The following is a 27,248-nucleotide window of genomic DNA, read 5'->3' as shown; positions in this document are numbered from 1 at the left end:
ACACCCTCGCGTAGTGATTCCATTTTTTACAGTTTCGGCATTGCACTCCCTTCGCCTTACACTGTTTGTCCCCATGGAATTGACCACAGTTTTGGCACGATTTGTGCGCGACATCGGGCTTGTTTTCCGTTGATTTCCGCGACCCGCCTTTGCACTTTATATCTCGTTTTCTCGATTCCTCTTTTTTGTGAGTAGTTTTCCGTACAAAGTTAATAGAAGACGATTCTTGCATGTTATTCATTTGCTCTTGTGCATATTCTACAGTTTGACATATGTCAACAGCTTTCGCCAATGTTAGTTTCTCACCTACTGTCAAAAGCTTCTCTCTAATTTTGGACGACTTTACACCGAACACGATTCGATCTCTAATCAAATCTTCCTTGTAGGCTTCGCCATAAGAACAGTCATTTGCAAATATCTTAAGTCGTGTGATGAATTGTTCCATGGTATTTTCACCTTGCACTTCATTATTAAATTTGAACCGCGCAAATACTGGGTTTGATTTCGGCTGAACGTGTTTTTCAAATGCGTCGGCGGTAGCTTTTACTGATTTTTTCTGATCAGCTGTCAACACTAAAGTTTATAAATTTCTCTTCCTTTTTGTCCCATCCATAGGAGCAAGTATGTGATTTGTACTGGTTCATCTTTCCCCTTTAACGGACCCTGGAATATCAATTCCGCGTGACCTCTAAAGGTTTTGAATGTTTCCAACAAATTCGGACTGTCCCAGTCCATTGTAGGCGTCGGTACACCGGTTAAATCCATTATTTAAATCCGATACACTATATGCACTATATGCACAATGATTGTTAATAATCCTGACAATGCGGATGTATTAAAATCGTTAATTTTCTGACACCATGTCTTATTGTAAAGAATGACCAACACAGTATTCTTACTATAAGTATATGTTTATTATATGAGTGCGCCTTAACAACTGCTGAAACAACATCCCAAACTGGGTGTGTATAAAATATACGCATGCGCTGTGAGTATACTACATTATCTACATAATGATACAACTACTACATGAAAAATTGAATGTTGATCTACGATTTTTAAATAAACTTTTTAAATGATAATTTGCGGTTGCAGACCCGTGCTTTAATATATTATTGCTTTGCAATATGACCAATTCCGACTTTTTCAAATGTGGGTGTACGATCTGGACAGTTTGAATATTAAATGTCACATGGTTATTTATGCCAAATCTTCGGGAACATAATCATCCAGTCAGCCCCAATGTGTACCGCATTTTTTAGTTGAAATCCATCCAGTGGTGAAAGAGCAGTCCGCCCCAATGTCCACCGTATTTTTAAGTTGAAATACATCCAGTGGTGAAAGCGCAGTCCGCCCCAATGTGTACCGCATTTTTAAGTTGAAATCCATCCAGTGGTGAAAGAGCAGCCCGCCCCAATGTGTACCGCATTTTTAAGTTGTAATCCCATCCCATCCAGTGGTGAAAGAGAAGTCCGCACCAATGTGTACCGCATTTTTAAGTTGAAATCCATCCAGTGGTGAAAGAGCAGTCCGCCCCAATGTGTACCGCATTTTTAAGTTGAAATCCATCCAGTTGTGAAAGAGCAGTCCGCCCCAATGTGTAGAAATGGTACCAGTATGATACATGTTATTTTCCATGGTTTCATAATGTTGCATCGTATAAATAGTTAAGTGACGCATTGATCTACACATATAATGATCTACATATAAATATGATTTTACCTTCACTAATCCATCCTACGGTGCACTATAACATTTGCTCATAAACGTGGCATTTTGTTTCAAGCAAAAAAATAGTATCTTCAATGTTAAATTGATAAAAGCTGAATTGAGCTCAACAGAGGGTGAGCAGTTGTGATTACTCACTGTCCAGCTTTTTCTTCAAACGATATTTCCTCTGAAACCGTTTGGTAGAAGTTAATGAAAGATATAGTCTTCTTGTTAAGTTGTTGAAACTATTCCACTTGGCTGCACGTAGGAGCTTTTAGTACTAATATAAAAATATGTTCAAACGACATCTCTTCCTGATCGACCGTTGGATAGGCGTTAAGTTGGTCTGCAGTTTGCAGTTTGCAGTTCGCAATTCGAATTGCAAACCGCAAACTGTTTTGCATTTTGCAGTTCGAATTGCAAACCGCAAACTGTTTTGCATTTTGCAGTTCGAATTGCAAAATAAATTTTTGTTTTACTTTTCAGAATTCAAAATTTCAATGTCAAAATACAGTCATTCGTAATACTTTAGACATCCCCCATCCCTATTGTCCTATTGGGGTTTTGCTAAAGTCTGCTACATCGACTGAGATTGTTTTTCGTGAGACCTCGTACGCTTGATTTCGTATCAAGACATTCTTTTTTGATCGTACCAAGTGGGAGCTCGTTGGCGCTAACCACGGTTTGATGGCGGGGATCTTGATTTCTGTTGCCTTGGTATTTAAGGGGAGTCAGAAATAGCATAGCTTTGTGCAACTGATTCATTTATACGGTTTCCAGCATACTGGGGTACATTGTTATTAGAAACTCTTGATGCTTGTGTTTCTGCACATAATATAGGCCCAATGTGGAAATACATTTTTCACATTTTTTCCGTTCATACTTCTCTAAACTAACCTTACCTACTGGCCTTGATTGTGATCTGAGGTCAATGTTCTCAGTCCATATTCTTTTCCTAGCATCGCCAAAAAGTCAACTTGTTGAATCTTAATCAGAATTGGAAAAAACGCATTTGAAATTCGAACTGCAAAATGGAAAATATTTCGCGGTTTGCAATTGAAATTACAAGCACATGAATGATTATAAAACCTGAAAATCATTTTCTCGGAAAGCAAATCGCGGTATATATTTCTTGAACCGCAAAATTAAAATCTAGCATAAAAACTGCTGTTCTTGACACGTTTCGAGGATGTTTTAACAGGAGAGTAAACGTGTTCTCGTGTCCACGTGCTATTAAAACAGTTCTTTTATATATGCGCGTTTTATGCTAGAATTGCGTTAACGCATGTTCATTTCGTGTTATAACATCATCAGATATCCCTCGGGATACGTTGGTACTCTCGCCCTACCGAGCTTGGGCACCAACCGATCCCTCGGGATTCTGCAGATGTTATAACAAGAAAAAAAAAAAAAACATGCGTTATCCATACATTCATTTTGAAATGCAAAGCGCAAATGAGAATGAAATGTTTAATAAAAAATTCTGAAATGTTCAAAATATTAACATCTTTCTCGGAAAGCGAATCGCGATTAATTTATATCTTAAACGGCGAAAAAAAACATCATTTTTCAATTTGAAAAGCAAAGCGCAAAATATTTTGCAGTTAGCAATTAAAAATACTAGTACAAAGCGCAAAAGTGACTGAAAAGTTCGATTTTAAACCTGAAATATATTCATTTTTAAATACTGAAAAGCTCAAAACATCACAATTCATATATATAATGAATAATAAGAAAAACTTCCTTTTACCATTCGAATCGCAGAAAAGAAAAACGACGTGACTGAAATATTCAATGTTAAAGCCCGAGTTGTTCAAAATATTAACATTTTTCATGGAAAGCGAATTGCGAATTATATATATATATCTCGAACTGCAAAATAAAAGTTCATTTTGCAATTCGAACTGCAAAGTGCAAAATGCAAAATATTTTGCAGTTTGCAATTCAAATTACAAAGTACAAATTAGATTGAAATCTTTAATAATAAGGTCTGAAAGGCAAACAACAAATAGATTATTTCTTAGAAAGAGAATCGCCGTTCATATATATCTTGAACCGCAAAATAAAAATTCATTTTGCAATTCGAACTGTAAAATGCAAAATGTTTTGCAATTTGCAATTCAAATTACAAAGTGCAAATTAGATTGAAATGTTAAATTTCAAAGCCTAAAAAATGCACTTCATATGTATCGTGAATCGCAAAATAAAAATTCATTTTGCAATTCGAACTGCAAAATGCAATATGTTTTGCAGTTTGCAATTCATATAGTAAAGGCCATTTATGGCCGAAATGCCAAATAAAAGAAAAAACTCGCAAAGAATTGATTTTTTGTGAAAGTATTTTACAGGATATATGTAACGACATATTAAAAGTATAGGAAAGTATCAAGATGCAAAATGTCTATTTTGGGGTAAAAATGTTAAAAAAATAAATAAAACTGTGGATTTCTGGAATCGACCCATAGCAACAGAATTATGCATCTTAAGAGATCCAAATTTGGCACAACATTAGATTACTATATTGTACAAAACGTAGATTAATTAGAAATTTTGAAAAAAGCAAGATGGCGTCCTAAATCCAATATGGCCGCCATAAAAACGACATTTAAACCAGAATTATCATTGATTTTATGTCAAATTGTCTCATATCATTGCTTTTACATACAATAAGTTGATAATTGTTATATGCAGCTTAAGATGGAAAACATACTGCCAGAAGATTCAATACGGGGCAACAGTGAAGTATACAGACAAACTTTTTGAGTTATTCAGCAGTAGAAATTGTCGTTAAGCAGCGATAACTTCCTTATTTATTAACAAAACATATATGAGTACAAGTATTTGTTTTCTTAGTAGGATCATTTCCCATCTTTTTTTAGTACGATCATTTCCTATCTGATAATCATGTTTTTCGGAAAAATTACATTGAAATTGTTTACAGTTCTGTTTTCACTAAATAGAAAAATGGCGCGAAATAGATGATAGTTGCATAATGGCAGATTCAAATAGTCCTCAGGTTTTGTTTCATTATTTTCTTTTCAATTCTTGCTGAAATCACATGACAGATCTATGCTTGATCTGTAGGTAGCCTTTTCACAATGAAATAATAACATTACAGAATTTGCCATGTATACTTAGATCATACATCACCTCTACAATCTGGAGTCTCGATCATTGTTAGCTAATTTTGTAGTTTAACCCTTACCCTGCTAAATTTCTATACTGGACTGGTCCATCATTCAATTTGGGCAGTAATATTTATCATTTGAGGGAATGTTTACTGAAAATGTACTGACTGAATAGCGAACAGTACAGACCATGATCAGACTGCACGGATGTGCAGGCTGATCTTGGTCTGCACTGGTCGCAAAGGCAGAATCACTTGCCGCCAGCAGGCTAAAGGTTAAGTGTTTGACTGAAAATATTTTCCCGCATCAAACATGACCCCAACTTTTTATATATCTTTATTCAGAACTGACAATATTCTTTAAGAAAATGTAAGTTACAGACATTTTACATTTTCAGTTGGTCCTGGTGTGTGCTGCGGCCATTGCAAATACGTGCAATTTTATATAGAATAAAGAAGAACAGCTATTTTGTGTGTCGTGTGTGGTTAATTACAGTAATAACTTATTTCATCATCACACATGATGTTATATACAATAGTAAAAGGGAACCAACTATTTATTAGAGCAAGTAATCATGTTCTTGTTGTAAAATAGGTTAGAATTTGGACCTATCAGAAACAAGTTATAGCTGCAATTAAAATACACCTCTGCTAGGTAAGGTTATAAGACAGATTACAGTGAAGTCATTTTCTATCCAGCGACTGAGGATTCAACTTATAATTTATCCAAGTACCTTAAATGAGCTATTGCAGCTACACTGAAATGGCAGATAAATTACATAAAAGAAGATTTGAGACTAAAAAAAGAGTTGCAGTATTGTAACTAGGTGTCAAGCTTTAGCGCCAGCACATAGAAATTAAACCTTTACGGGATAGACGATAACAAATACAGGCTGAGCATTGGAAAGTTGAGACAGAGACGTTTGGTTTGGTAATCTTCTGAGTCAGTAAGAGAGTTCCAGCTCACAGACGGGGTTCAACATTCATACCAATATGGTGGTTTAATGCTATATGTTATAGCATATAAACACTGAGCATCCAAGAGTCAGGGCAATCATACTGAGTTGCAACTTCAAGTAAGAGAACATCGGCTGAACATCTATGTGAAAACACATCTGTGGATGTCTCTGAATTATTTTTTGTACCTTTAGCATGTGTATATGTTGAGTTCTGCTCAACCCGGGGCTAGAGGGCGTGGACGGTAGCATGCATTTCCACTTCCGTCCATGAACAGGCTCAATCAAACCGAGCCTGCAACATTTTCGTGTTTGTTGTATTGAGCAACCTGTGGAGTTTCCTTTTTTTCTATTTTTGTATGTTGTCCATTCAAAGACATTGTCTGACGGGAACTTCAACAAAAAGACCTGTCAAATATAGCATCCCCAGCCTATAGAAGTTTGAGCTGATTATCATTAGTTGAAGGTTGTTAGTTTGAAACATTGAGTGATTTTTGCCTGATCCCTGAAATTATCTAGCTCATAACCAGGGATACAAATTAGCAGGAGCCCAGTAGCCCATGGCTATATAGATTTTGGGCTGGGCCCCTAAATTGTTTGAGAAAATGCCTATATACCTAATGTTAAATATTATTTTGACACTCTGGGTCCCTAAATAAAAATAGCTAGTTTATATCCTGATAACTGATAACTGCAATTATTTATGAAATATTGGAACACAAATCATTTAGGCGAGATAGTCAGAGAAAAAAAATATATATGAGGTATATGGTTTCACTAGCTCTACGTGTTTTAACAAAGGACATTCTACATAGTTTGTCAGTTAGTCTGAGACATTGTCACTTTAGTGACTGGACCCATTACAATGTTTAAGATACTAAAGGCATAGGCACTCTCCTGGGTCATATAACTCTAATTTGACATACATGTATTGATATATATATGCTACGTGGAGTTGTTGTTATGATATAGGTTTCTTTGCTTTTGCAAAGCATATTTTTTTGTAAAATGTTATCAATTTATGTTCTTGGTAAAGGTTATAACGCACTTCATAGCCGTTCTTCTTTATTCTTTACAAAATTCATATATTTCCAATGACTGTGGCACACATCAGGACCTATTTTAGATTTTTATAACTCACATTGTTTTGCAGAATATTGTCAAATACTAAATATAAAGAAAAAGAAAAAAGCATGAGTCATGTTTGATGCAGAAAAAATATTTTCAGTCAAACACAATTTTTTAAACTGCAAAATTTTTAAATCAGCTAAAGAATGAGACCCTTAAATTGTAGAGGGTGGTGTTATGGTCTAGTATACATGACAAGTACTGTAGTGTATCATTTCATTATGAAATGCTACCAACATGTCAAGCATAGATTTGTCATGTGATTTTCAGCAAGAATTGAAAGAAAATAAGGAAAATAGTTCTACAGAGCAAAAATAAAATCGAGGACTATATGAATCCGCCATTATGCGACTACCATTTTTCGCGCCATTTGCCTATTTAGTGTCTTTATGCCTATAAGATAAACTTGTTTCTCTAACATTGTGCAAGTTTCATTTGAAATGTACAAACAACCCAGATGAATGTAAAAAACACAAGGTATAGTCTGATACCAACAGGGTCTAAGGTTTTATGGTAATTTCAGTAACGTATGACAACTCGTCAAATTTTGGCAAAAATAGCTGTCACAACATAATTTTCAATCAGTTTTCATAACTGTAGCCTACTTTTGCCCTGTTCTGTAATTTTCAACTCGGATCTGTATACAAATTACACATTTAAGCAGTAACTGTTAAATATGTTGGTTGTACCTCTGACTACTAGAAATCAGTAATATTTAGGATACCAATGTGCAGTTTTTGAGAAACAATACTGTACAACCAAAACATTACAAATGTGATATTTTTTGTGTTGTATCAATATTTAATGCAAATTGCAATAATTTTATCATTTTCTATCAGTTCTAGTCAAAGAAAACCTTTCCCATGTGGCCAGATTTCATTTTTTACCAATATGCCCTTGTATGTTACAGCACACTAAATAGCTGTTCTTCTTTATTCTAGATAAAATTGTCATATTTCCAATGGCAGCAGAACACATCTGGACCTACTTTAAGTGTCTGTAACTTACATTTTCTTGAAGAATATCCTCAGTCCTGAATAAAAATCAGAAGAAAACCGGGGATCATGTTTGATGCAAGAAAAATATTTTCAGTCAAACCATTTTAGAGCCATTTTCCTATTCAGTGTATGTATTCCTAAATGATCTTGTGGCGGCCATTTTGGAATCGGGAAGCCATCTTGAATTTGTTTAAGACTGAAGTTTGTGCGTTTTGAAATAAAATGTATGTATGTTCTATGATGCTTGTCAGCTTTCACACTATTTGAAGTTTTGAAATAAACGGTTTTCCTGTATAATGAAAATTTAATGGCGGCCATCTTGGATTTTGGTGGCCATCTTGGTTTTTTTTAAATAATCTTGAGCTTAAATTTTTTTTGTGTTATAATTCTCTACTAACATGCAAAATTTCGCTTTCTTAATGAAAACAATGAAATTACTATGGGTCGATTCCAGAAATTCATAGTTTCAATTATATTTTTTAACGTTTTACCCCAAAAAAATGCATTTTGCACCATGATACTTTTCTATACTTTTAGTATGTTGTTACATACGTCTTTTAGAATGCTTACACCAAAAATCAATTCTTTGCGAGTTTTTTCCCCTATTTTCATAAAAGGCCTTTACTAATATTACAATGTACAAATTAGATTGAATTGTTTCAATCCTAAAAAGCCCAAAACAATACAGCTTTCTCGGAATGCAACGCGGTTCATACAAATCTTGAATTGCAAAATAAAAATTCATTTTGCAATTTGAATCGCAAACTGCCAAACAGTTGGTGGTTTTCAATTCGAATCGCAATCTGCTAAACAGTTTGCAGTTTGCAATTCGAACTGCAAAATGCAAAATAGTTTGCGGTTTGCAATTCGAATTGCGAACTGCAAACTGCAAACTGCAGACCAACTTAACGCCTATGACCGTTGGTCCTATTTCAAAATAATTTCATACAAATATTTCTTGGATAACTCAGTAACAAGATTGTTAAAATTATTCTAATTTGTCAAAACGAATAAGCACCAGAGCGCGGTCACCTTTGCCTATTTGTATATAGTGTAAACCTTAAAATAATCGTACACAAATGTTCCTTATTGATGACCTTTCACCAAGAATATTCAAATATTCTTATTCGCCGAATTTGCCACCGGAACTGAAAATAAAAAGAAAATATTTTCAAACAACATCTCCTGAACCATAGGTCCGATTACAAAAATGTTCCTGATTTTAGTATTTTGATTCTTCAAAAGGTATGGCTGCTAGGGGCGTGGTAACGTGTCCCTCTACATGTATGTATAAAACGGAAAAAAGAAACTGTTCGCCCAAATTCAAAACAATTTCACAAAAATATTCTTTGTGTGACCCTCTACCGATAGTATTCAAATAATTCTGATTTGTGAAGAGACTCCCTGTATGTATATACTGGGAATTTTAGAAAATATTTATTTTTGACACACAGTAATCGCGTCTGTGATAATTGTATCTGTACAACTTAAGGTTATAAATGCAGAACAATTGAGAACAATTTAAATGTTTTATGACTGTAGGATTCCCAGATTACATTTGAGCTGATTTTACTCACGGGTGACGTGCTGGGAGCTCACTATTTTGGTATCAGTAGATTTGACAGCAACTCCGTGGATATTTTCATCAGGAACAATTTGATGGAGGGTTATAGGAATATAGACACTTATCAGGTCAGTTCAATGCTAGAAATACCAATAAAATTCAAGAATGTTTAAATGTAAAAAGCAGTAGAATCTCTGAAACCATTAGGCACATTAACTGCAACTATACACCATTCGTGAAGAAGCCTACAGACACTTAAATTAATGGAATGATATAATGGATTATGTACTTTATATTTCGACCGACAAGATATATTTTAAAAGGAATTTGTAATTAAATATATATAGTGGTTGAGGAATGGTACACATGAGATGAAGATATAAAATACAAAATTTTAAAGCAAGTAGCCTACGGTGGGTGAAGAATTAGGTTTGTACGGATCTTCTATAATAACTTGCATGGAATGAAATTATTTCCGAATCGCTGAAATATTTTTCAACAGCTTCCGGATATTTTCATTAATATTGATATTTTAGCTCGCCTGAGCACATCATAACTAAATGTATCAAAGTAATGTATATTGCTGTTTTGTAATATATTTCAGGTGTTCATTGTATGTAAGGGGTCTCCGTGGCCGCGTGGTTAAAATTGCCAACTTAATTAATTAAAATCACTTGCCCCTCGCCGATGTGGGTTCGAGCCTCACTCGGAGCGTTGAATTCTTCATGTGTGGAAGCGATCTAGCTGGCTTACGGGAGGTCGATGGTTCTACCCAGGTGGTCGCCCTTAATGAAATAATGCACGGACGGGCAAATGGGGTTATCCTCTACCATCAAAACTGGAAAGTCGCCATATAAATATGTCGGTGCGACGTTTAACCCAGCAAAAAACAAAAACTATTGTATGTGAACAGTGTTCGTACGTTTTGATTTTGATATTTCAGCTTGTAATAGCGGCGTACGATGCTTTAAAACCTCTTAACAAGGCGTATAAAGCTGTGCTCATCACAATTAAACGTAATGAAGGTGGCCCGAAATGGACGCTTTTTCATGATAACTTAACCATACGGGAAGATTTGCAAAAATATGGCAGCGTAACAGAAGTAAATGCTGCAGATACACTAGATAAAGTAAGAATATTCTATTTAAACATCGAAATATTAGAACAGTTTTCATTTTGGCTTCAATGTGGTAAGTTTTATAGTTAAACGATGTCGATGGTAGAATGCAAAAGATAAATAAAGAAACACTCTTTTGCATTCATCCGTCCATATAATGCTTTGATAGCAATCCATCAATTAAATGGAAAAAAGGCCACAAATTGCAATGGAAAATAACGCAAGAAAGGTAAGTTAAAATCTGACGAAAATATTTGAAAATTTAAGAATAGAAGTTGCATGCTCTCTCTCTCTATATATATATATATACTATACCTTTGAAGTTCTCTAGGATAATACTATTTTCATGAATTTAACTTTTAGTATACTGGCGGCAAGTGATTTCTTTGCAACCAGTGCAGACCAAGATCAGCATACACGTCCATGTAGACCGATCATAGTCTGCAGTGTACGCTGTTCAGTCAGTACTTTTTTTGTGAACTCCCCTTTGGACAAATAATAAATGGTATTGCCCAATTTGAGCATTGGACCGGTACATTTTAGAAATTTAGCAGGCAAAAGGGTAAGAGAAATCAAGGTTAACGTCGACACGTAGAGAGGATCATGCAGTAGATAGGATAAACTTAATTTGATGTTTAGTAGCAAAGAAGTAAAAACAAATTACATCAGTGTTTGTCTTACCTAAATATAACAATTGAGCCGAGCCATGAGAAAACCAACATAGTCGCTTTGCGACCAGCATGAAACCAGACAAGCCTGCGTTCGCTGTCAAAGCCTATTGCAGTTAATGAAACCGTTTGCGAACAGCATGGATCCTGACCAGACTGCGCGGATGCGCAGGATTTTCTGGATCCATGCTGGTCGCAAAGCCACAATGTTGATTTTCTCATGGCACGGCTCAATTCAAAATTTTGTTTCCAGGACAATATAACGTACAGCATTCTTGACGAAAAAGCGACAACAGCTAACGTCTCCAGCTCATCAGACTACTTCTCCATAGATGCTCTGACAGGAATTATCAAATTAAAGAAATCTATCTTTAGAACAGAAATTTATTCATTTGAGGTAAGCAATGAAAATGAATAAAGATACATGAACGAATAGAAAAAGTCAAGTTTTACGTCACGCTTCTTTGTCAGGCCATACAACAATGTGTACACAGATGGGTAGTTGGTTCAAGTCTACTCAAAATACATGGACAGGATAAAAAACAAAACAACTGGATACAGTTTGGTAGCGTCGCATTGGAATAATTAGTGGCAAAACACTGCTGAGCACAAATCCTAACTCTGTCGGTCAAAAGCTATACATAGCTTATGTTTATAATGTTATTTTATCTACCGACAATAAATAAATATTGACTTGACTTGACTTGACTTGAGGCTCTTTTAATTATGACTCTATTTCAAAGGTTTTAAGACGTCGGTGATAAAATGAAAAATGTAAAGTTGAAAATATGTTAATAATATTAAAATCATGTAATTGTCAGCTGGTATTTGAGAACAATGTAGTACTCATGGTAGTCTTGTAGTGACTTTGGGAGCATTTTTTAGCATTGTAATGTTTCAGTGGGGTTGAAATAGTCAAAAGGCCAAAAGACATTTACCGTCGTGGCGGGTCTGTTGTGGCAGCAACAAAGAAAAACATTGCTGCTGTTAGGTACTCTTTCCCAAATAGGTCATACTTTAAGAATCTAGAAGGGATCGTTCATCATATTCTGACTGGCCATTTAAGATTAAAGAAGATTATTTGGATCACCAGACCAAAACTGCGAGAAAATCTCATGAACATTTCCGAGTTTCTCATTGGGAATAAAACTTTTATTACTTTCTGTCCCAGCCACACATAAATAATAATCAGTCAGGCAAGGCCTGTCATTGCAAAAAGAACAATATGTGCCGAGAAGGTTTTATATACAATTTAATATCAGCTCTAGTGGCCTCGTTGTATAAATTTCTTGCAGAGGGTAAAACCACCACATACAAATGAGCCGTGCCATGGGAAAACCAACATAGTGGCTTTGCGACCAGCATGGATCTAGACCAGCCTGCGCATCCGCGCAGTCTGGTCAGGATCCATGCTGTTCGCTAACAGTTTCTCTAATTACAATAGGCTTTGAAAGCGAACAGCATGGATCCTGACCAGACTGCGCGGATGCGCAGGCTGGTCTGGATCCATGCTGGTCGCAAAGCCACTATGTTGGTTTTCCGTCACGGCACGGCTCAAATATAAAATGCATACAGCTGTCAAAACAATCTGCCAAAATTTGAAAGACATACACCTGATTCATGACAATGCGTCGAATAAACAAGAAAGCCTGTTGAGATTGAGTACCTTTCTTAATAATATTTGTTCTGACAGGAGTCATTGCGACGTTTTCCTATTTCCCTTGCTAATGAAAATGTTTGCAGATAAACCAAGGCAACAGGAAGTGCTAATGGTTACGAAATTTTTCAGTGTGTGCTCCAGGAGGAGTCATTTTTTAGCATTTGTCATAGATAGCCAGACTCCAAAAGATTTTTATCTATGCAAGGGATGACGTGAAAGTTGTGTTGATCAGCATACAAATGACAAAAGTTATTGAATCGCCCTCTTCTAGAATTTCAATTTTAAATTGATGACCATACTTTTTGTTATAATTCTGTTTATAGTTTGTGACTGATATGTTGTAAATATATGTTTCTATATACAGCTCACTCTTCAAGCATGTGATAGTGGTACACCGCAAAGATGCACTGAACGAGTAATGGCAATAAATGTGTCGAAAGATTTTCCACCTCAATTTAGTACCGATCCATTTTTCGTGATGCACGAGAATGAACCTGTCGGATACAACATTGGAAAATTTGTCTCTACTGATACTCAGCCAGATGTAAATATATTCTTGTTACAGATATTAACTTGTTCTGTAGATAATGATTGTGTGAAAAGACGAATTAGTTAAAAAAAGTGACGAATACTCGTAACTCGAAAAATGTGATCAAATAAGTAACCCATACTTCATTCTGAAAATTAAATGTATTTTATGCTCAACTTATAATTATATTTAATTCAAGTTTTTATAACGTTGCCTAGCTTTTTCTTTTTTTGTAGATAAACTCCCGGTAAGTCCCGACAGGCATCCGAATATTTACTTATTGAACTCTATATACGCAGGAAACTGCAATTAATGTTGTAGTTGTTCATACTTAACAGTGTAAATATTTCACAGAGGAATATATCATCGTCTATCCTAGAGTCTGTCCTGCCCATGTTTTAAATCTAGCTAAGGAATACCTCGAGTCTATGTCTATTATATATAGCTAGAAAGGTGCATATTTCACATCTGTTGTCATTCTGATTTGAAATATGGAAAAAAGGAACGATTTTTATTTTCAGGGTCCTACAGTTTATGAACTTATCAACCCCCCACCGTTCTTTGAAGTGAATAGAAGTTCTGGGCTACTGAGACTGAAAGAATATCTCCGAAACGAATTCGATTTAGAGTACAGAGTATGTTATTACTGGTATTAGTTACCAGTTTAATGGAAGCAAAAATGCACTAAATAACATACATTTATTATGCTATATGAGATGAATACAATACATTTGCAATGACAGCTGCGCACATATTAAAGTGGCATATATTGTCACATCTACGTAAATCAGTTCTGGAAATTATAGTAAAAAACTACAAGAAATCTTGCATGATATTTCAGTTGAAATGATTTTAATTACTTGTAGAGCTGTTAAAATCATACCGTAGGGACCTGTGACGATTTTTGTAAGGCACCTTTTTTTTAAACAAATTTATATTAAGGTTTCTGTACCTCGTATTTCCCATGGTAACTAAATGCTCATCACTGTTGCAGATGTTTTTCTTTATTGTTTACTAAGTGCAGCATGTAACTGGATATCTATTTGATGTACATTTTTGAATAGAGCATGTAGTCATGTCATGGACTTCAATGAACATAATCGATATATTACAAATCAACTCCTTTATCACACATAATGAAAACCATTTTCTAAATTTTTAAGTTATGTATAGTTTTACTTGTAATTGAATATTAGTTTAAAAAAAATTCTGTGACAAGGTAGTATCAAAATCTAATAAAATGGGGACTTTACTTAAAGACTTCGTAAGATTCCGAGACATGGCATTTTTTCATTTGTATCTGATAAATGATCAAACGTTTTTGTTTTTTTTTGCTTTTTGTTAATGTTCTGTTTTCTTTTTTAATAGACTAAAAATTAGTTATTCTGAGGCTAAAAGAATGTTAGGTGTTGCCTTTTTACAATGTGACACAACGCGTTCCTCCTTGATCATGTCTCAAAGACTGTTAGAAGACTCCATAAAATGTGGTTCTTAAAGCCCGCTGGAACAAAACAACTTTGATAGTTATCACCTGGTTCTAATTGGTATTTCTTTTGTTGCTCCCTCTTCTGCAAAGGCATTCAGTAATATGTATATACTTCATTAGGTTTTCTTTTTATATATGTTTCTATAGGCCGTCCTTTTTGTTACCATTGAGTAAGTGATGGTTTTACCTAACGGAAATTACTTGTTTGTACTTACTTACTTACTTAAGCCTGTTCACTCCGGCGTGGAGTATAGGCCGCTAACAGTCTCTCTCCATCTCTGTCTGTTTTGGGCTTCTGTCACAATGGTGTGCAAACTATGTTTTCCTTCTTTTATCTCCTGTTCCAGACTTCTACGCCAGGTGGTTCTGGGTCGCCCTCTCTTTCGCTTGCCTTGAGGGTTCCATCGCAAGGCTTGTCGAGTAATGTTGTCCTCGTGTTTCCTCAAGGTATGTCCGATCCATGTCCATTTCGTTTTCCTTATCTAGAGTGGAGGAGGAAGCTGACCTGTGCGTTCCCATAAGTCCTGATTGCTGATTCGATTTGTCCACCATACCCTCATTATCCTGCGCAGGCATCTGTTGATGAATGACTGGATTTGTCTGTCTGTTGTTTTAGTTGTGCGCCATGTCCCCGCCCCGTACAATAGCACAGACTTCACATTTGAATTAAAGATTCTAAGCTTGGTCTTAGTAGCTATTTCTGCTGACCTCCACTTGTTTGACACTGTCCTTAAAATTCAGGGAAAATTAGCGAGGGTTTCTCATTCTTGCATACCAGAAGTTTACCACGGTTCCCTGATTGTTCATCTTAGGATTTTGACGAACCTCTGATGGATGAGAATGGGGTTTCTCAACTGTTATAAGATGTAGACGAAGATCATAGAATGCAACAAATGAAAATTATAGCATACTCTGTTTGTTTATCGCAGGTAATACACATGTATTCAACAGACCTCACGCCCGAAGCACCGGCTTAATAAAGATTTTTATATAGATACATTGAAGGCACTTCCTGATCCCAGAAGGACCAGAAAATACAATAACGCTGAGTCCAAGTATGTTGGAACGTTTACTGACCGCACGATTTAAGCGGTTTACTCCCTACAGTGTCATTTTGCCACTCAAGCTCCAAGGCCCTGATTCAGTGTGTTCCTCATCATTTCGCTTTATCTTCATCGTGTAGAAGAATCATTATGTATTATTTTGTACACGTATCTTAACGGATGCATCTGTAATTTGCATGTCAATTCATTATACAGGGTAACGATTTGACGGGGTTGTAAGGTAGAATTTTCTGTTGGATATTGTTATTTATTTATCACGTCAGCGTCTTTTTTGTTAATTTCTTTTTGTGAACGTATCATTTCAGTTCAAAGTGCGTGCGTATGATACAGAACATCCGTTGTATGTTACAACGGCCAATGTTACTGTCTTTGTGATTAAAAATCCAAACGGCCCTAGGTTTGGACAAGTTATATACTCTGAATCTGTACATGAAACATTCAAAGTTGGCAAAACACTGATTGATGTGACGGCTACAGATACAGATGGGGTAGGATATTGCAATCGTAGTTGAATTTAAAACTAAAGATTGTTTATTATCTACAGGGATTTGCTTTGCAACACGTATTTTTGCTGTTAAAAATAGGACTCTTTCCGCTAAGCAGGAGCTGATTATGTTACATATGAAGTAGTTAAAGACATAAGTCTATGTTGTTGATAAAATATGGCTTATCATGTCATATAAGTAAATGACAGTAACTGTTTTAGTTAAGACGACTTCCATTGACAATGTCTTGTTAAATTTTATTCATTCAGTAATGGCAGGGCAGAAAAAAAGTTCCGGCAAAACTGAATGCGGTTTTGCAAATGATTTACGTTTTTGTCAAATAACTTAAAAATACGGAGTATCTAAGACGAATTCTCATTTGTTTTATCATCAGGATACCTTGGTGTACTCGCTTGCAGGTGATCCTAACGATATATCTTACCTATGCATCGACCCTACAACTGGTGTCATCAAACTAACAAAATCTCTCATCAATCCACCAAAAACACAAATCGAGGTAAGTTCTTTGAAACATGAAGACCTTTTATTATTTTCCAACGAAGGATTTTAACATAGCTCTTTATGTGACAGTCACAATCATTTCTGTTGTTACTCACACATATCAAAAGGTAATTCACATAAAATAAGACAAGTGAAAGTGATTAGACTACGAATCGCTATTATTAGCTGATTAAATAAAATAATAACGTTAATACTTTTTTGAGTTCTGTTAGATAACTTGTAAACTGCCGAGTGTGAATATATATTTTGGAATTCATTCTTTTGACTCCGAGGTAGGTACACTTATATTCACGTCCATACATGATACTTGTAGTTATCCAGCTTAGAGAGTTGAAAAACAGTCAAAATGTAACAATATATGAGCCGTGCCATGGGAAAACCAACATAGTGGGTATGCGACCAGCATGGATCCAGACCAGCCTGCGCATCCGCGCAGTCTGGTCAGGATCCATGCTGTTCGCTAACAGTTTCTCCAATTCCAATAGGCTTTAAAAGCGAACAGCATGGAGCCTGACCAGACTGCGCGGATGCGCAGGCTGGTCTGGATCCATGCTGGTCGCATACCCACTATGTTGGTTTTCTCATGGCACGGCTCTTATCTCCTTATACTTGCAATTACCCTAAACGTCATACAAGTATGAACTAAAATGGCCTATAGATTACTCAAGATATCAAAATGTAGTCAGGAAATGTACCTATATATAAGTATATATATAGTTTGGGTATATGTTCCGGTCAGGGCTCGAACCCGATCGAAATCCTTCAAGATACTGTTAAAATAGCGAAATAGAGAAATAGTTTTATGTTTTATAGTAACATCACATTTTATGACCTCCTCTCAACTCTGATCTTTATCTGCAAAAAAATGCAGGACCTTTAAGTACCATATCCTTTACATTGGGGGCCTAACTGTAGAGAATAGGATAGAAATAGTGAAACTTTTATGAGCGAAAACTGCCTGATCATCTTCTAGGGCTTCCAAAGGTCAGGACAGGATAGACATATCTACGTCCATATTATTATGTAGAAGTTATAGAGCAAAAAATTGAATTTTGTAAATCTGAATTCGAGATTCAAGTCAACAATTCGAGTAACGACATTTCTTTTTAGTAGTTGATATGTCGAAACTTCGACGCATTAGATATGTACTGATATATGTGGTTATTATTCATATATGGGAATGAATTGTAAAAAGAAAATACATTAATGTGTGTTCTTTTACAGTTTTTCGTTGTGGCACGTGACCAGAGATGTGTTAATGAAAAGAACGCTACAGCCAGTGTTATTGTTAATGTTCACGTTGATGCCGCTCCGACATTCGTCAGTCCGACAACTGTTCCTCCCCTCAAGGACAGTGCTAAGTCTGGATATATAGTTCACACTGTTAAAGCTAACGACACTGATCTAAGAGTAAGTTTATAGAATTCAAGCAACTAAACTCTTCTTGCTTTTATTTACATTTAATCTTTTTTCTCTTTTAAAATAAAATTAGAAACATATCCCTGAATGTCCCGTCTTTATGATATTGGGACTTATAAGTACCTGTTCTTCCGGTAATATATAATGATACTTTGACATTAGGCATACAGACACGAAATAGAAAAAAGAATTGCATAATGGCGGATTCAAATAGTCCTCATTTTTTTTACTGAAATCATATGACAGATCTATGCTTGACATGTTTTTGTCATGGTAACTTAAATCATACACCACCACTACAATTTAGGGTCTCATTTTCAAACATGACACCACTTTTTTTTTGATTTTTATTCAGGTCTGACAATATTCGTCTGGAAAATGTAAGTTACAGACATGTAAAACTGGTCGTGATGTGTGCTGCGGCCACTGGAAATATGTTAATTGTATATAGAATAAAGAGGAATAGCTATTTAGTGTGTTTTAGCCATTAGGACATATATGTAACGTTGACATGTGTAAACTTAAAGATCTCATTCTGACCGTAAACTTTAAGATACCAAGTATTGCAAGCGGCACGTATAGTTATTTGAATATGTATTCGAATATAAAGAAATTATAGACATGCTATGAGCAAATACTGAAATTATATGGAATATATGAGTGAATTTGATATATAAACAACGCTTATGGTCTTCCAGGTATCGTAACGTCTTATTCTAGTGAATGTTTGTGTCTGGATATTTGAATGCCTTCCCATGCATTGCCAAAAAAGGGTTTAGATCTAACGGAATTGTCGTATAGTTCCAAATGAGACATTGACATTTGAACAAGGGCTCTGGATCTTGCAAGCGGGATACGGACTTGTTATCTTATTTTTTGCCAAGTTTGTTTTAATATTTACCAACGCATACAATATATGTGTAGCTTGTACATGAAAAAAAATGAACTAATATCTTTTGACTTCCAAGCGTGACCTTGTCCTTTGAACGTTGCACGTGACACATTGGGTTATTGTATTGGTAACTGCTTGTGTCATGCATTAAAAGATTATAGACCGGACAAAAATGACCTTTAATCTTTAAGTGTGACATAGATCTTAGAGCAAGGGGCCATGGTCTATTGACAATACACTGTTTTGTTATGGTGGTCACTTTATGAAATTTTGGTTCAACTTTCAGATAAGAGAATGGTCGTACAGTATCGTTTCTAGTCTTTGATCATCCTTCTCTTTCAGCATTTCCATTTACGTATATTTGATATCTGTTTCGTTCCGTGACGTATGTGTGTTACACTTATGCTTTAATGCATTTGTAATTTTGAAAATTTGTTTTCAGGGTAACATGACTTATAAACTTATCGGTGATCCTCCGGCACCATATATGTTTAATGTGGACCCAAGAACTGGCGCAATAACTTTGTTACGTGACATCAGAGGCAGTAGACTCGACAGATTTGAATCTTACTTGGTAAGTACATATTGCTGTAGGATTAGAGCCGATAACAACCTAACATATACCGTTTCTGTAGATATGGACAAGGACTGACCTCTCGACATGTAAGAGTTTCTCTTGGTCCTACTTTTGATGTAAAAATAAGTGGTCTTAAACTCAAATAAGGTACAGAACGCCTGATAACAATCTCATTAGTGTAGGACCTTTTTGTTTTCTGACTAATGCGATTAGTTTCTTTTGCAAGAAAATAAACAGTGCAAGGTGTTAAAGTTTTAAAAGCACAAAAGGTAAATTGTTACGCTACTATATCTACTTTTATCGCGACATAAAGTCCGTTGACTTGTTGTTTGCCATCTAAATACACAACGAATGTAACACTCCTTCTATAACATGTATTTACTGTCGATAGGTACTAACTATTTTTTTCAATTTCAAATGGAATTAAGTAACCCTCCCTGATGATTTGTACATTCAAAATGAGACTAGCATGCATGTACTACTAGATGTAGTTCCATACATCTCAGTGCTCTCACGTATGTTGACATATTGTTGACAATGCAAAACTAAATAAAATTCAATCAGTCTTCAGTCTTGACCTTACTGACCCAAAGAACATCTAAATGAAATTCATCGTATTAAAATATCTTTATTGGGAATTGAACTATCGTCCTCTAAAGTCCGTGTTTTAAATGGGTATTACATCAACGCAGTAGATCACCCGGACATATAAGAACATTCAAATTAGTTGGGGAAGTATTGTAAAGTGTAACATGTTTACCGAAATTTGAGTAATGTTTACCATGGTTACAATGTTTGCTTTAAGATTATTAAATTATAACCTCCAACATTTACTTCATGCCGTATACAGAAAATACAAGAATGTTGGTCAGAAACCATCTCAGGTCACACTAAGAAACAACGTTTCATTTCATTTCTCTGCAGTTGTTTGAAATAAAGGGGTATTGTACTAGACACATTGTTTTTTTTTTACAGTATGTCCTTTATTATCAAGCGCTTTTAACCTTCTTTGCATGCTTCGGTCTAAGTACAATTTATTCACTGTTTGATAAAAGAATAACATTTTCTTATAAAAGTATACTTGTTTGACTTAACATTTATTTCAGTCATGCTAATGCATTTCCTCTGTATAGAAGTATCAGCTATTAATGTTTGTCTATATTTCTTTTGTTTTAGCTTTACCCTGTGCGTGAAGTTACTGTCAAAGAAATAATAATTGATAAATTTTGTTTATCATATTCTATATGATCTTGACAGCTCGAGATTGTCGCCTATGACAGTTTATATCCAGACAAAAAGGCTACACAGTCGCTGACTGTTAACGTTACCATGAGTCCACGTGCTCCAGCGCATAATAAACCAAGCGCTCAATACCGTTCTGTTACGAACGATTCCGTCCTGTCAGGAACACTTCTCGGCAATGTTAAAACCACAGGCAACGATGGTGTAAGTACTGTAGATCAGGGAATATTCACACTTGCCTTTCCTGTCAATTTTCTTAAAGGGAAAGGCAATGTTGTTCTCGTGTTACTTTTGGCTTAAAAATGAGAAAGTTATGAGCATTTGAATATTTTATCAAAATAGCGGCCATTTTGTTTCCATAGCAACAAAAAACAAAATGGCGAATTTGTTAAATTTAAACTGAATTTACTTATTTCTGTAAAATAATTTCTCTACTTTCCAGCTATAATTAAAGATATTACCATGTTCTACAGCTTACACTCAACTGAGAAACATATGAAATTAATATATTTATAAGGTTATATGCTAAATAAAGAATTCAGCAGCGTGTAAATGACGTCATAAACACACTAAAATGGCTGCCTCTATGATCAGTCATTTTTTTGAATTTCAAATTTCCATATCTTTTTCAACAGTGGTCCGATTTTAAAAATTCTTTCATCGTTATGAAAGGCTTGAGGATGGCTTTCATATAAAATTTAACTTATTGAAAGGCATTCCTTGCCCTTTAAGCAAAGCAATACACGATTTTAAAACATGTTTGAGTAATAAGGTAATGTTCCCGTAATATCATTCGGAAGTTTCCGTTAGGCACTTCGGCATTCTTCGAACGTAGATGTAGCTCACTACACACATGGCTTTCCGTAAACTCTGAGGAATGCCGAAACCGCTTTTGGAAAATACGAAATTTGCGATTGTCGTTACGGGTCCACTACCTTAAGAAGCATAAACTCCAGCATTGAACACAACAACGAAACACGAATTCTTACCAACGATAGTATATCTACCGCGAAATAAAACGGAGGCAAAATTACCCATATTTATTAGAACGAGTCTATACTGATACAATATAAGGAACATAGACCAGCTTAGTGATATTTCAAAACTGAATGTACAATTTTTTTTTCGACAGAATACATACTCGCTTATAGGTGATCCTAACAGTATGGCATATTTCTACACTGATCCAGACACTGGTGCTCTCAGGCACGCAAAGTCTCTCAGCAATCCACCAAATACAAAATTGACAGTAGTAATGACAGTACACACGGTAAAAGATAATACCCCACCCCAGTTTGTTTCTGATTCATTCGTTTTCTACATGCTTGAGACTGAAAGGGCTGGATACATCATCGGAAACATTGACCTAACTGATAATCATACCCACGTAAGTATATTGGTGCCGTTTACAGTCCTTAACAAATCCCACTCTAGCGGATCAAGGTACTTATATAATAACCTTTTATTATATACTGCAACCCTTTTTTGTTTTGTTTTTCTTTTTTGCGAAGGTTAATCGCTGATTGTTTTTTTGGTTCGCTGTTTATAGAACTGTGTCAGATCATGCATATTAATTAACGAATGATGGTGTGGAGAGCTGAATCAGGTGGTTAGACATAATCACCCAAATGTTGATAAGTACTAAAAGCTTGGAAAAGTAAAGCAGTACTCTATGATTGATATTCAATTAATATTAACTCAGTTTTTCAATCTTTGTGCTGACTATTGATTGATGAATGCTACTTAATTTCAATCAAGTTTTTCCAATGACACATTTATATGTTCTTTGTGGGTTTTTGTGCTTAAGTCTTTGAAATGCAGTTGGAAGATGCTGTGTTATAATATAGCAGGAACTGTTACGTTTCCACGGTGGTATAAATGTAGCTGTTGTTTATAGTGAGAAATCTACCCGGCAGACTGCTGGGATGTCGATACTTCTACTCCAGTGTATGACAAAGTGGATTCTTTACACTGAAGCTTGAATGTGAAATACGGCAAGAATTTCTAAACATCGAACCAAATGAACAAATAAATATATGTTTTCTCTGTTGTTTTTCACAGGGTTCAACTGAGTATGAGTTGACATACCCTTCTCAGTTATTTGAAGTTAACGGAACATCTGGGCAACTGACTTTGAAGAAATCACTCCGAAACGACTTCGATTTAGTGTACACAGTATGTAATAACAGTCATAAATAACGCAGTATTTACTTCCAAATATAATTATTGGTGGCAAAACACACTAGGTACTCCTCGTTTAAATGGGCCAACAGTGTTGTTGTACTTATAAAGTAGACTGACCCAGTTTATAGGTTGGTCAGGGCTACGGATATGCGATATGTATTGTATTTTGTCATTATTTTTTAGCATGGATCCCCTTCAGTTTGGAACGGTCCATGTTTACAAACACGTTTGTTTATTTTACGAGGAGTAGAATCCTTCCCTATAATGTATGCTATAAACAACTTAAACTGAACAAACTTAAAAATAAGGGCTGTCATTTTATACCTCGGCCACTTCATACGTATGTGACATTTCTGAAAAGAACAGTAAATATATGTGTTTTTCTTAAAATCAAATGAATAAAGTCACGTCAGTGGTTTTTAAATACTTTCTGTTGCTTTTAGTTAATTTCCTTAAATACAAGGAAATACATTCTGATATCCTTTCATACTTTCAGTTTGGAGTACGTGCATATGATGCAGGCAGGCGGAAAAGAATATATTTTGCAAAAGCCAATGTAACTGTGAACGTGGTAAGAAATACCAACGGACCTGTATTTTTCCAACCACCATACAACAAGGACGTACATGAAACATTCTCCGTATGCCAAGAGTTGCTTAAGGTTGATGCTACAGATGCAGATGGGGTATGATATTGTCATAATCTATAGACGTGGAACTTGTGTAGGGTTTTAATCTGGATATTATTTTTAAACATTTTGCTGTTAAGTGGAGAATCTATGCGCTGAAACTTTTAAAGAAAAATATTTTGATAAGTGTGTCAGGTTCTACATCCACTTTAGACTGTCACCCTTATCATGCTGGACACGATTGATTCTGCCTTTTAGACCAATGTAGATCATGATCAGCTTGTATATCCGTGCAGTCTGATCAAGATCTGCGCTGTTCGCCATTCAGTCAGTATCTTTTTGGTAAGCACTTCTTTTAACAATTAATGGTACTGTCCAGATTGAAAGATGGACAAGTTCATTATAGAAATTTAGCAGGGTAAGGGCTAATCTGAAGGATAGCAAATGACAAAACAAAATAACTTCCAGCAAAACTACTGTTTCTCCGCAAAAGAAAGTTTCAAAGACGTAATAAAGATAAACACTCTTTGGATATGGTGCCTGCTTTTTAATTTTGTCTTTTGACAGTTTCTGATATTCAGGGCTTGGATGCCCCCTGTTTATTCCTGCACTTTGTTTTTTTTTTGTTTTTTTAGTGCTAGTCCATTACTTTAATTGGAGACTATACGTCGCTGTCGTGGGATTGAACTCGACTTCAGTGTTGTATCATTGAAGGTACCACGTATACCGCCGTATGAACGGTATTCAGTACTTGCAATATGTGCAAAGGTTGAGTTTTGGTCAACCAGGGGCTAGAATTTCTTTTGTATTTTGAATGACTACGAGTGACAAATTTTTTTAATAGTCTTGCAAAATATGTATAACTGGCATTCAGATGGGATTTAAATTGTGTACAGATCAGGCACAGTCTACGTTCGTCGTTGTTATATAAAGCAGTTCATGAAGAGAACATGTGAACAATTGAAATTATAGAAAAAAAAACTCAGAAGTCTAGTGCTGTTATTACTGTCGACTGAACTGTTATAAAATTCATTCGTGTACGAAGATTTTATTGACTTTTAAATATGTTAAACAAACTATTTATAATTATATATTCATGTATATTCATATATAAACATAACAGTGAGACAATATTTGCTCCATTAAGCAGGACGTCACATAGAAGTGTATTACTCTGAATGTTTTCCCTTTCTATTTTGAGAGCAATGAACGAAGTTACTCTAAGGAAATGTTTTGTTTTATTCTATCAACAGGATACATTGGTGTACTCGCTTGCGGGTGATCCTGGTGATTTATCATACTTTGACATCGATCCTAACACAGGTGTTATCAAACTAGCAAAATCTCTCATTGATCCACCAAAAACACAATTCAAGGTAAGGTCTGCCGTTAATGAGTGATTGTTGATTTTATACCAATGTCTATGATTGAAAGAGGTAAGTTAGATGTTAAGCTGTTTAGTATGAATAGTGAAAGTTCTGAAATTTTGATGGGAATTGTATATCAGACCGATAGAATGTGGAGAATGCTGTTCTATTGCAAAAACTTAATTGTTGGCTGCGTATATATCGAAGCTTAGCCGCATATTTATCAAATCAAGATTATATATATTCACTGGTTCATTAGAGTGAAAGAAGACTTATATATTATAGGAAATGTAGGCTATCTTTGTTGTATCTTCAATTTAAGTAAGATTTTTAACTAAAAATTTACAAATGAAATTGTGTTAGTTGAATGATAGGTCTATCTGTTGCTTAAGTGTTCGTATTTGAGAATACAATAAAAAATCATTATCATGATTATAATTATATATATGTTACTTTACAGTTTGTCGTTGTGGCACGTGACCAGAGATGTGTGAATGAGAGGAACGGTACAACCAATGTTTTAATAAATGTCATCGTTGATACTGCGCCGTCATTCGTCAGTCCGACAACTGTTCCTCCTCTCAATGAGACAGCTAAGCTTGGAGATGTAGTTCACATTCTTAAAGCGGACGACGCTGACCTAGGTGTAAGTTTATAGAAATAAAAGACAAAATGTCCAGCAACTTATACCCGCTTGCTTTTAAGGCATTGGGCCAATCACGTATTCTCTGTATATCATTTTGGCATTCTCCAGTTTTTAATGGAAAGGTATGTGCGGTTTGAGCTGTATTTTACATCCGGAGAGTGCCGCATTGCCTAACGAGCGTACGCAATCACACGGAAATTTCCAAGTGCAATTATAGGTCCATTACCTTAATTACAAATTCCCTCTAGTTCGTAGTTGTGCCAAGTAAATTTAATATACACTCAATTTTATAGACCAGGAAAGGGAAATGGCCGGAAATATTGGATTTTAAAATATGACTTTGAAGTTTGTGGTAGGAGTCAGGTTTTACATGCGACTGATCATCTTGCTATATGATGTTTTTTTGCCAAGTTATTTCTCAGCCGGACACGATTTTCCGAACATACACACAAACTTATTTGCTAAAGCAAGAACATACACACAAACTTATTTGCTAAAGCAAGAACATACACACAAACGTATTTGCTAAAGCAAGAACATACACACGGGAACTGGGACAATACTTTATGCTCGCATTTATATCAGGTTTCAATTTTCAGGTAATAAAAGAGTTTGGCATCTCTACATTCTTTCTTTCATTATTTAGTGTAAAATACCCGGCAAAACATTTGAGAAATTTTTCCTGGGCATATGTGTTTTACAATTAATTTGTCACGTATATTTAATTTGGAATATCTATTTTCAGGGAAACATGAGATATAAACTTGTCGGCCGATCACCGGCACCATACATGTTCAGTGTGCATCCAACAACTGGTGTGATTACTTTGTCACGTGACATAAGAGGCAGTGGACTCGAAAGCTTTGGCAATTACACCGTAAGTACAAGAAAAGTGATACACACTTCTGTAGGAGTAGAGTATATTATTATAATATTGCAAGTAATCATGTACATACAGCGAGCATACATACATACACCAATCCAAATGTACAAAAGGGTTGGTCCAGAAGTTATAACAACATTATAGAGGACCTCCCCTGGTATGTGACCCTCACATACAGGTCATGGGTTGAAATTCAAGCTGGGGCGGAATAGACGTAAATCTGTAGCTAGCATGCTATGTTCAAGGACTGGTCACACTTTTGCCTAAAATGTCGCACCGAGAATGACAGTGAAAGCAAAAGCAGTAGTTCAAAATAAAATTGCAAGTATAATTAACATATAATGTTAGAATTTCTCTACATTCGGCTTTTAATGTAAAATAGGTGAACTTAAGACT

At 35.4% G+C, this 27,248-nt stretch overlaps 1 protein-coding gene across 2 annotated transcripts in view; it reads left to right on the top strand.

Moving 5' to 3' along the window:
• The window catches only part of LOC123530222 (cadherin-23-like), a 38,708-nt gene that overhangs the window by 9,105 nt on the left and 2,355 nt on the right, over positions 1-27,248 (top strand). For both annotated transcript variants that reach the window (XM_045310973.2, XM_045310974.2), the window contains exons 4-19: positions 9,462-9,611; positions 10,427-10,612; positions 11,522-11,665; positions 13,293-13,472; positions 13,979-14,092; positions 16,313-16,495; positions 16,887-17,009; positions 18,239-18,424; positions 19,768-19,899; positions 21,160-21,348; positions 22,277-22,531; positions 23,206-23,319; positions 23,825-24,013; positions 25,210-25,332; positions 25,784-25,969; positions 26,715-26,846. In XM_045310973.2, the coding sequence (XP_045166908.2) occupies positions 9,462-9,611; positions 10,427-10,612; positions 11,522-11,665; positions 13,293-13,472; positions 13,979-14,092; positions 16,313-16,495; positions 16,887-17,009; positions 18,239-18,424; positions 19,768-19,899; positions 21,160-21,348; positions 22,277-22,531; positions 23,206-23,319; positions 23,825-24,013; positions 25,210-25,332; positions 25,784-25,969; positions 26,715-26,846 (2,586 nt within the window). The remainder of the gene's footprint in view (positions 1-9,461; positions 9,612-10,426; positions 10,613-11,521; positions 11,666-13,292; positions 13,473-13,978; positions 14,093-16,312; positions 16,496-16,886; positions 17,010-18,238; positions 18,425-19,767; positions 19,900-21,159; positions 21,349-22,276; positions 22,532-23,205; positions 23,320-23,824; positions 24,014-25,209; positions 25,333-25,783; positions 25,970-26,714; positions 26,847-27,248) is intronic.

Source organism: Mercenaria mercenaria, chromosome 13, assembly GCF_021730395.1.
Source record: "Mercenaria mercenaria strain notata chromosome 13, MADL_Memer_1, whole genome shotgun sequence".
NCBI classification, from domain to species: domain Eukaryota; kingdom Metazoa; phylum Mollusca; class Bivalvia; order Venerida; family Veneridae; genus Mercenaria; species Mercenaria mercenaria.
The sequence above is the reverse complement of the archived record's forward strand: the minus strand, read 5'-3'. Positions and strand labels throughout refer to the sequence as shown.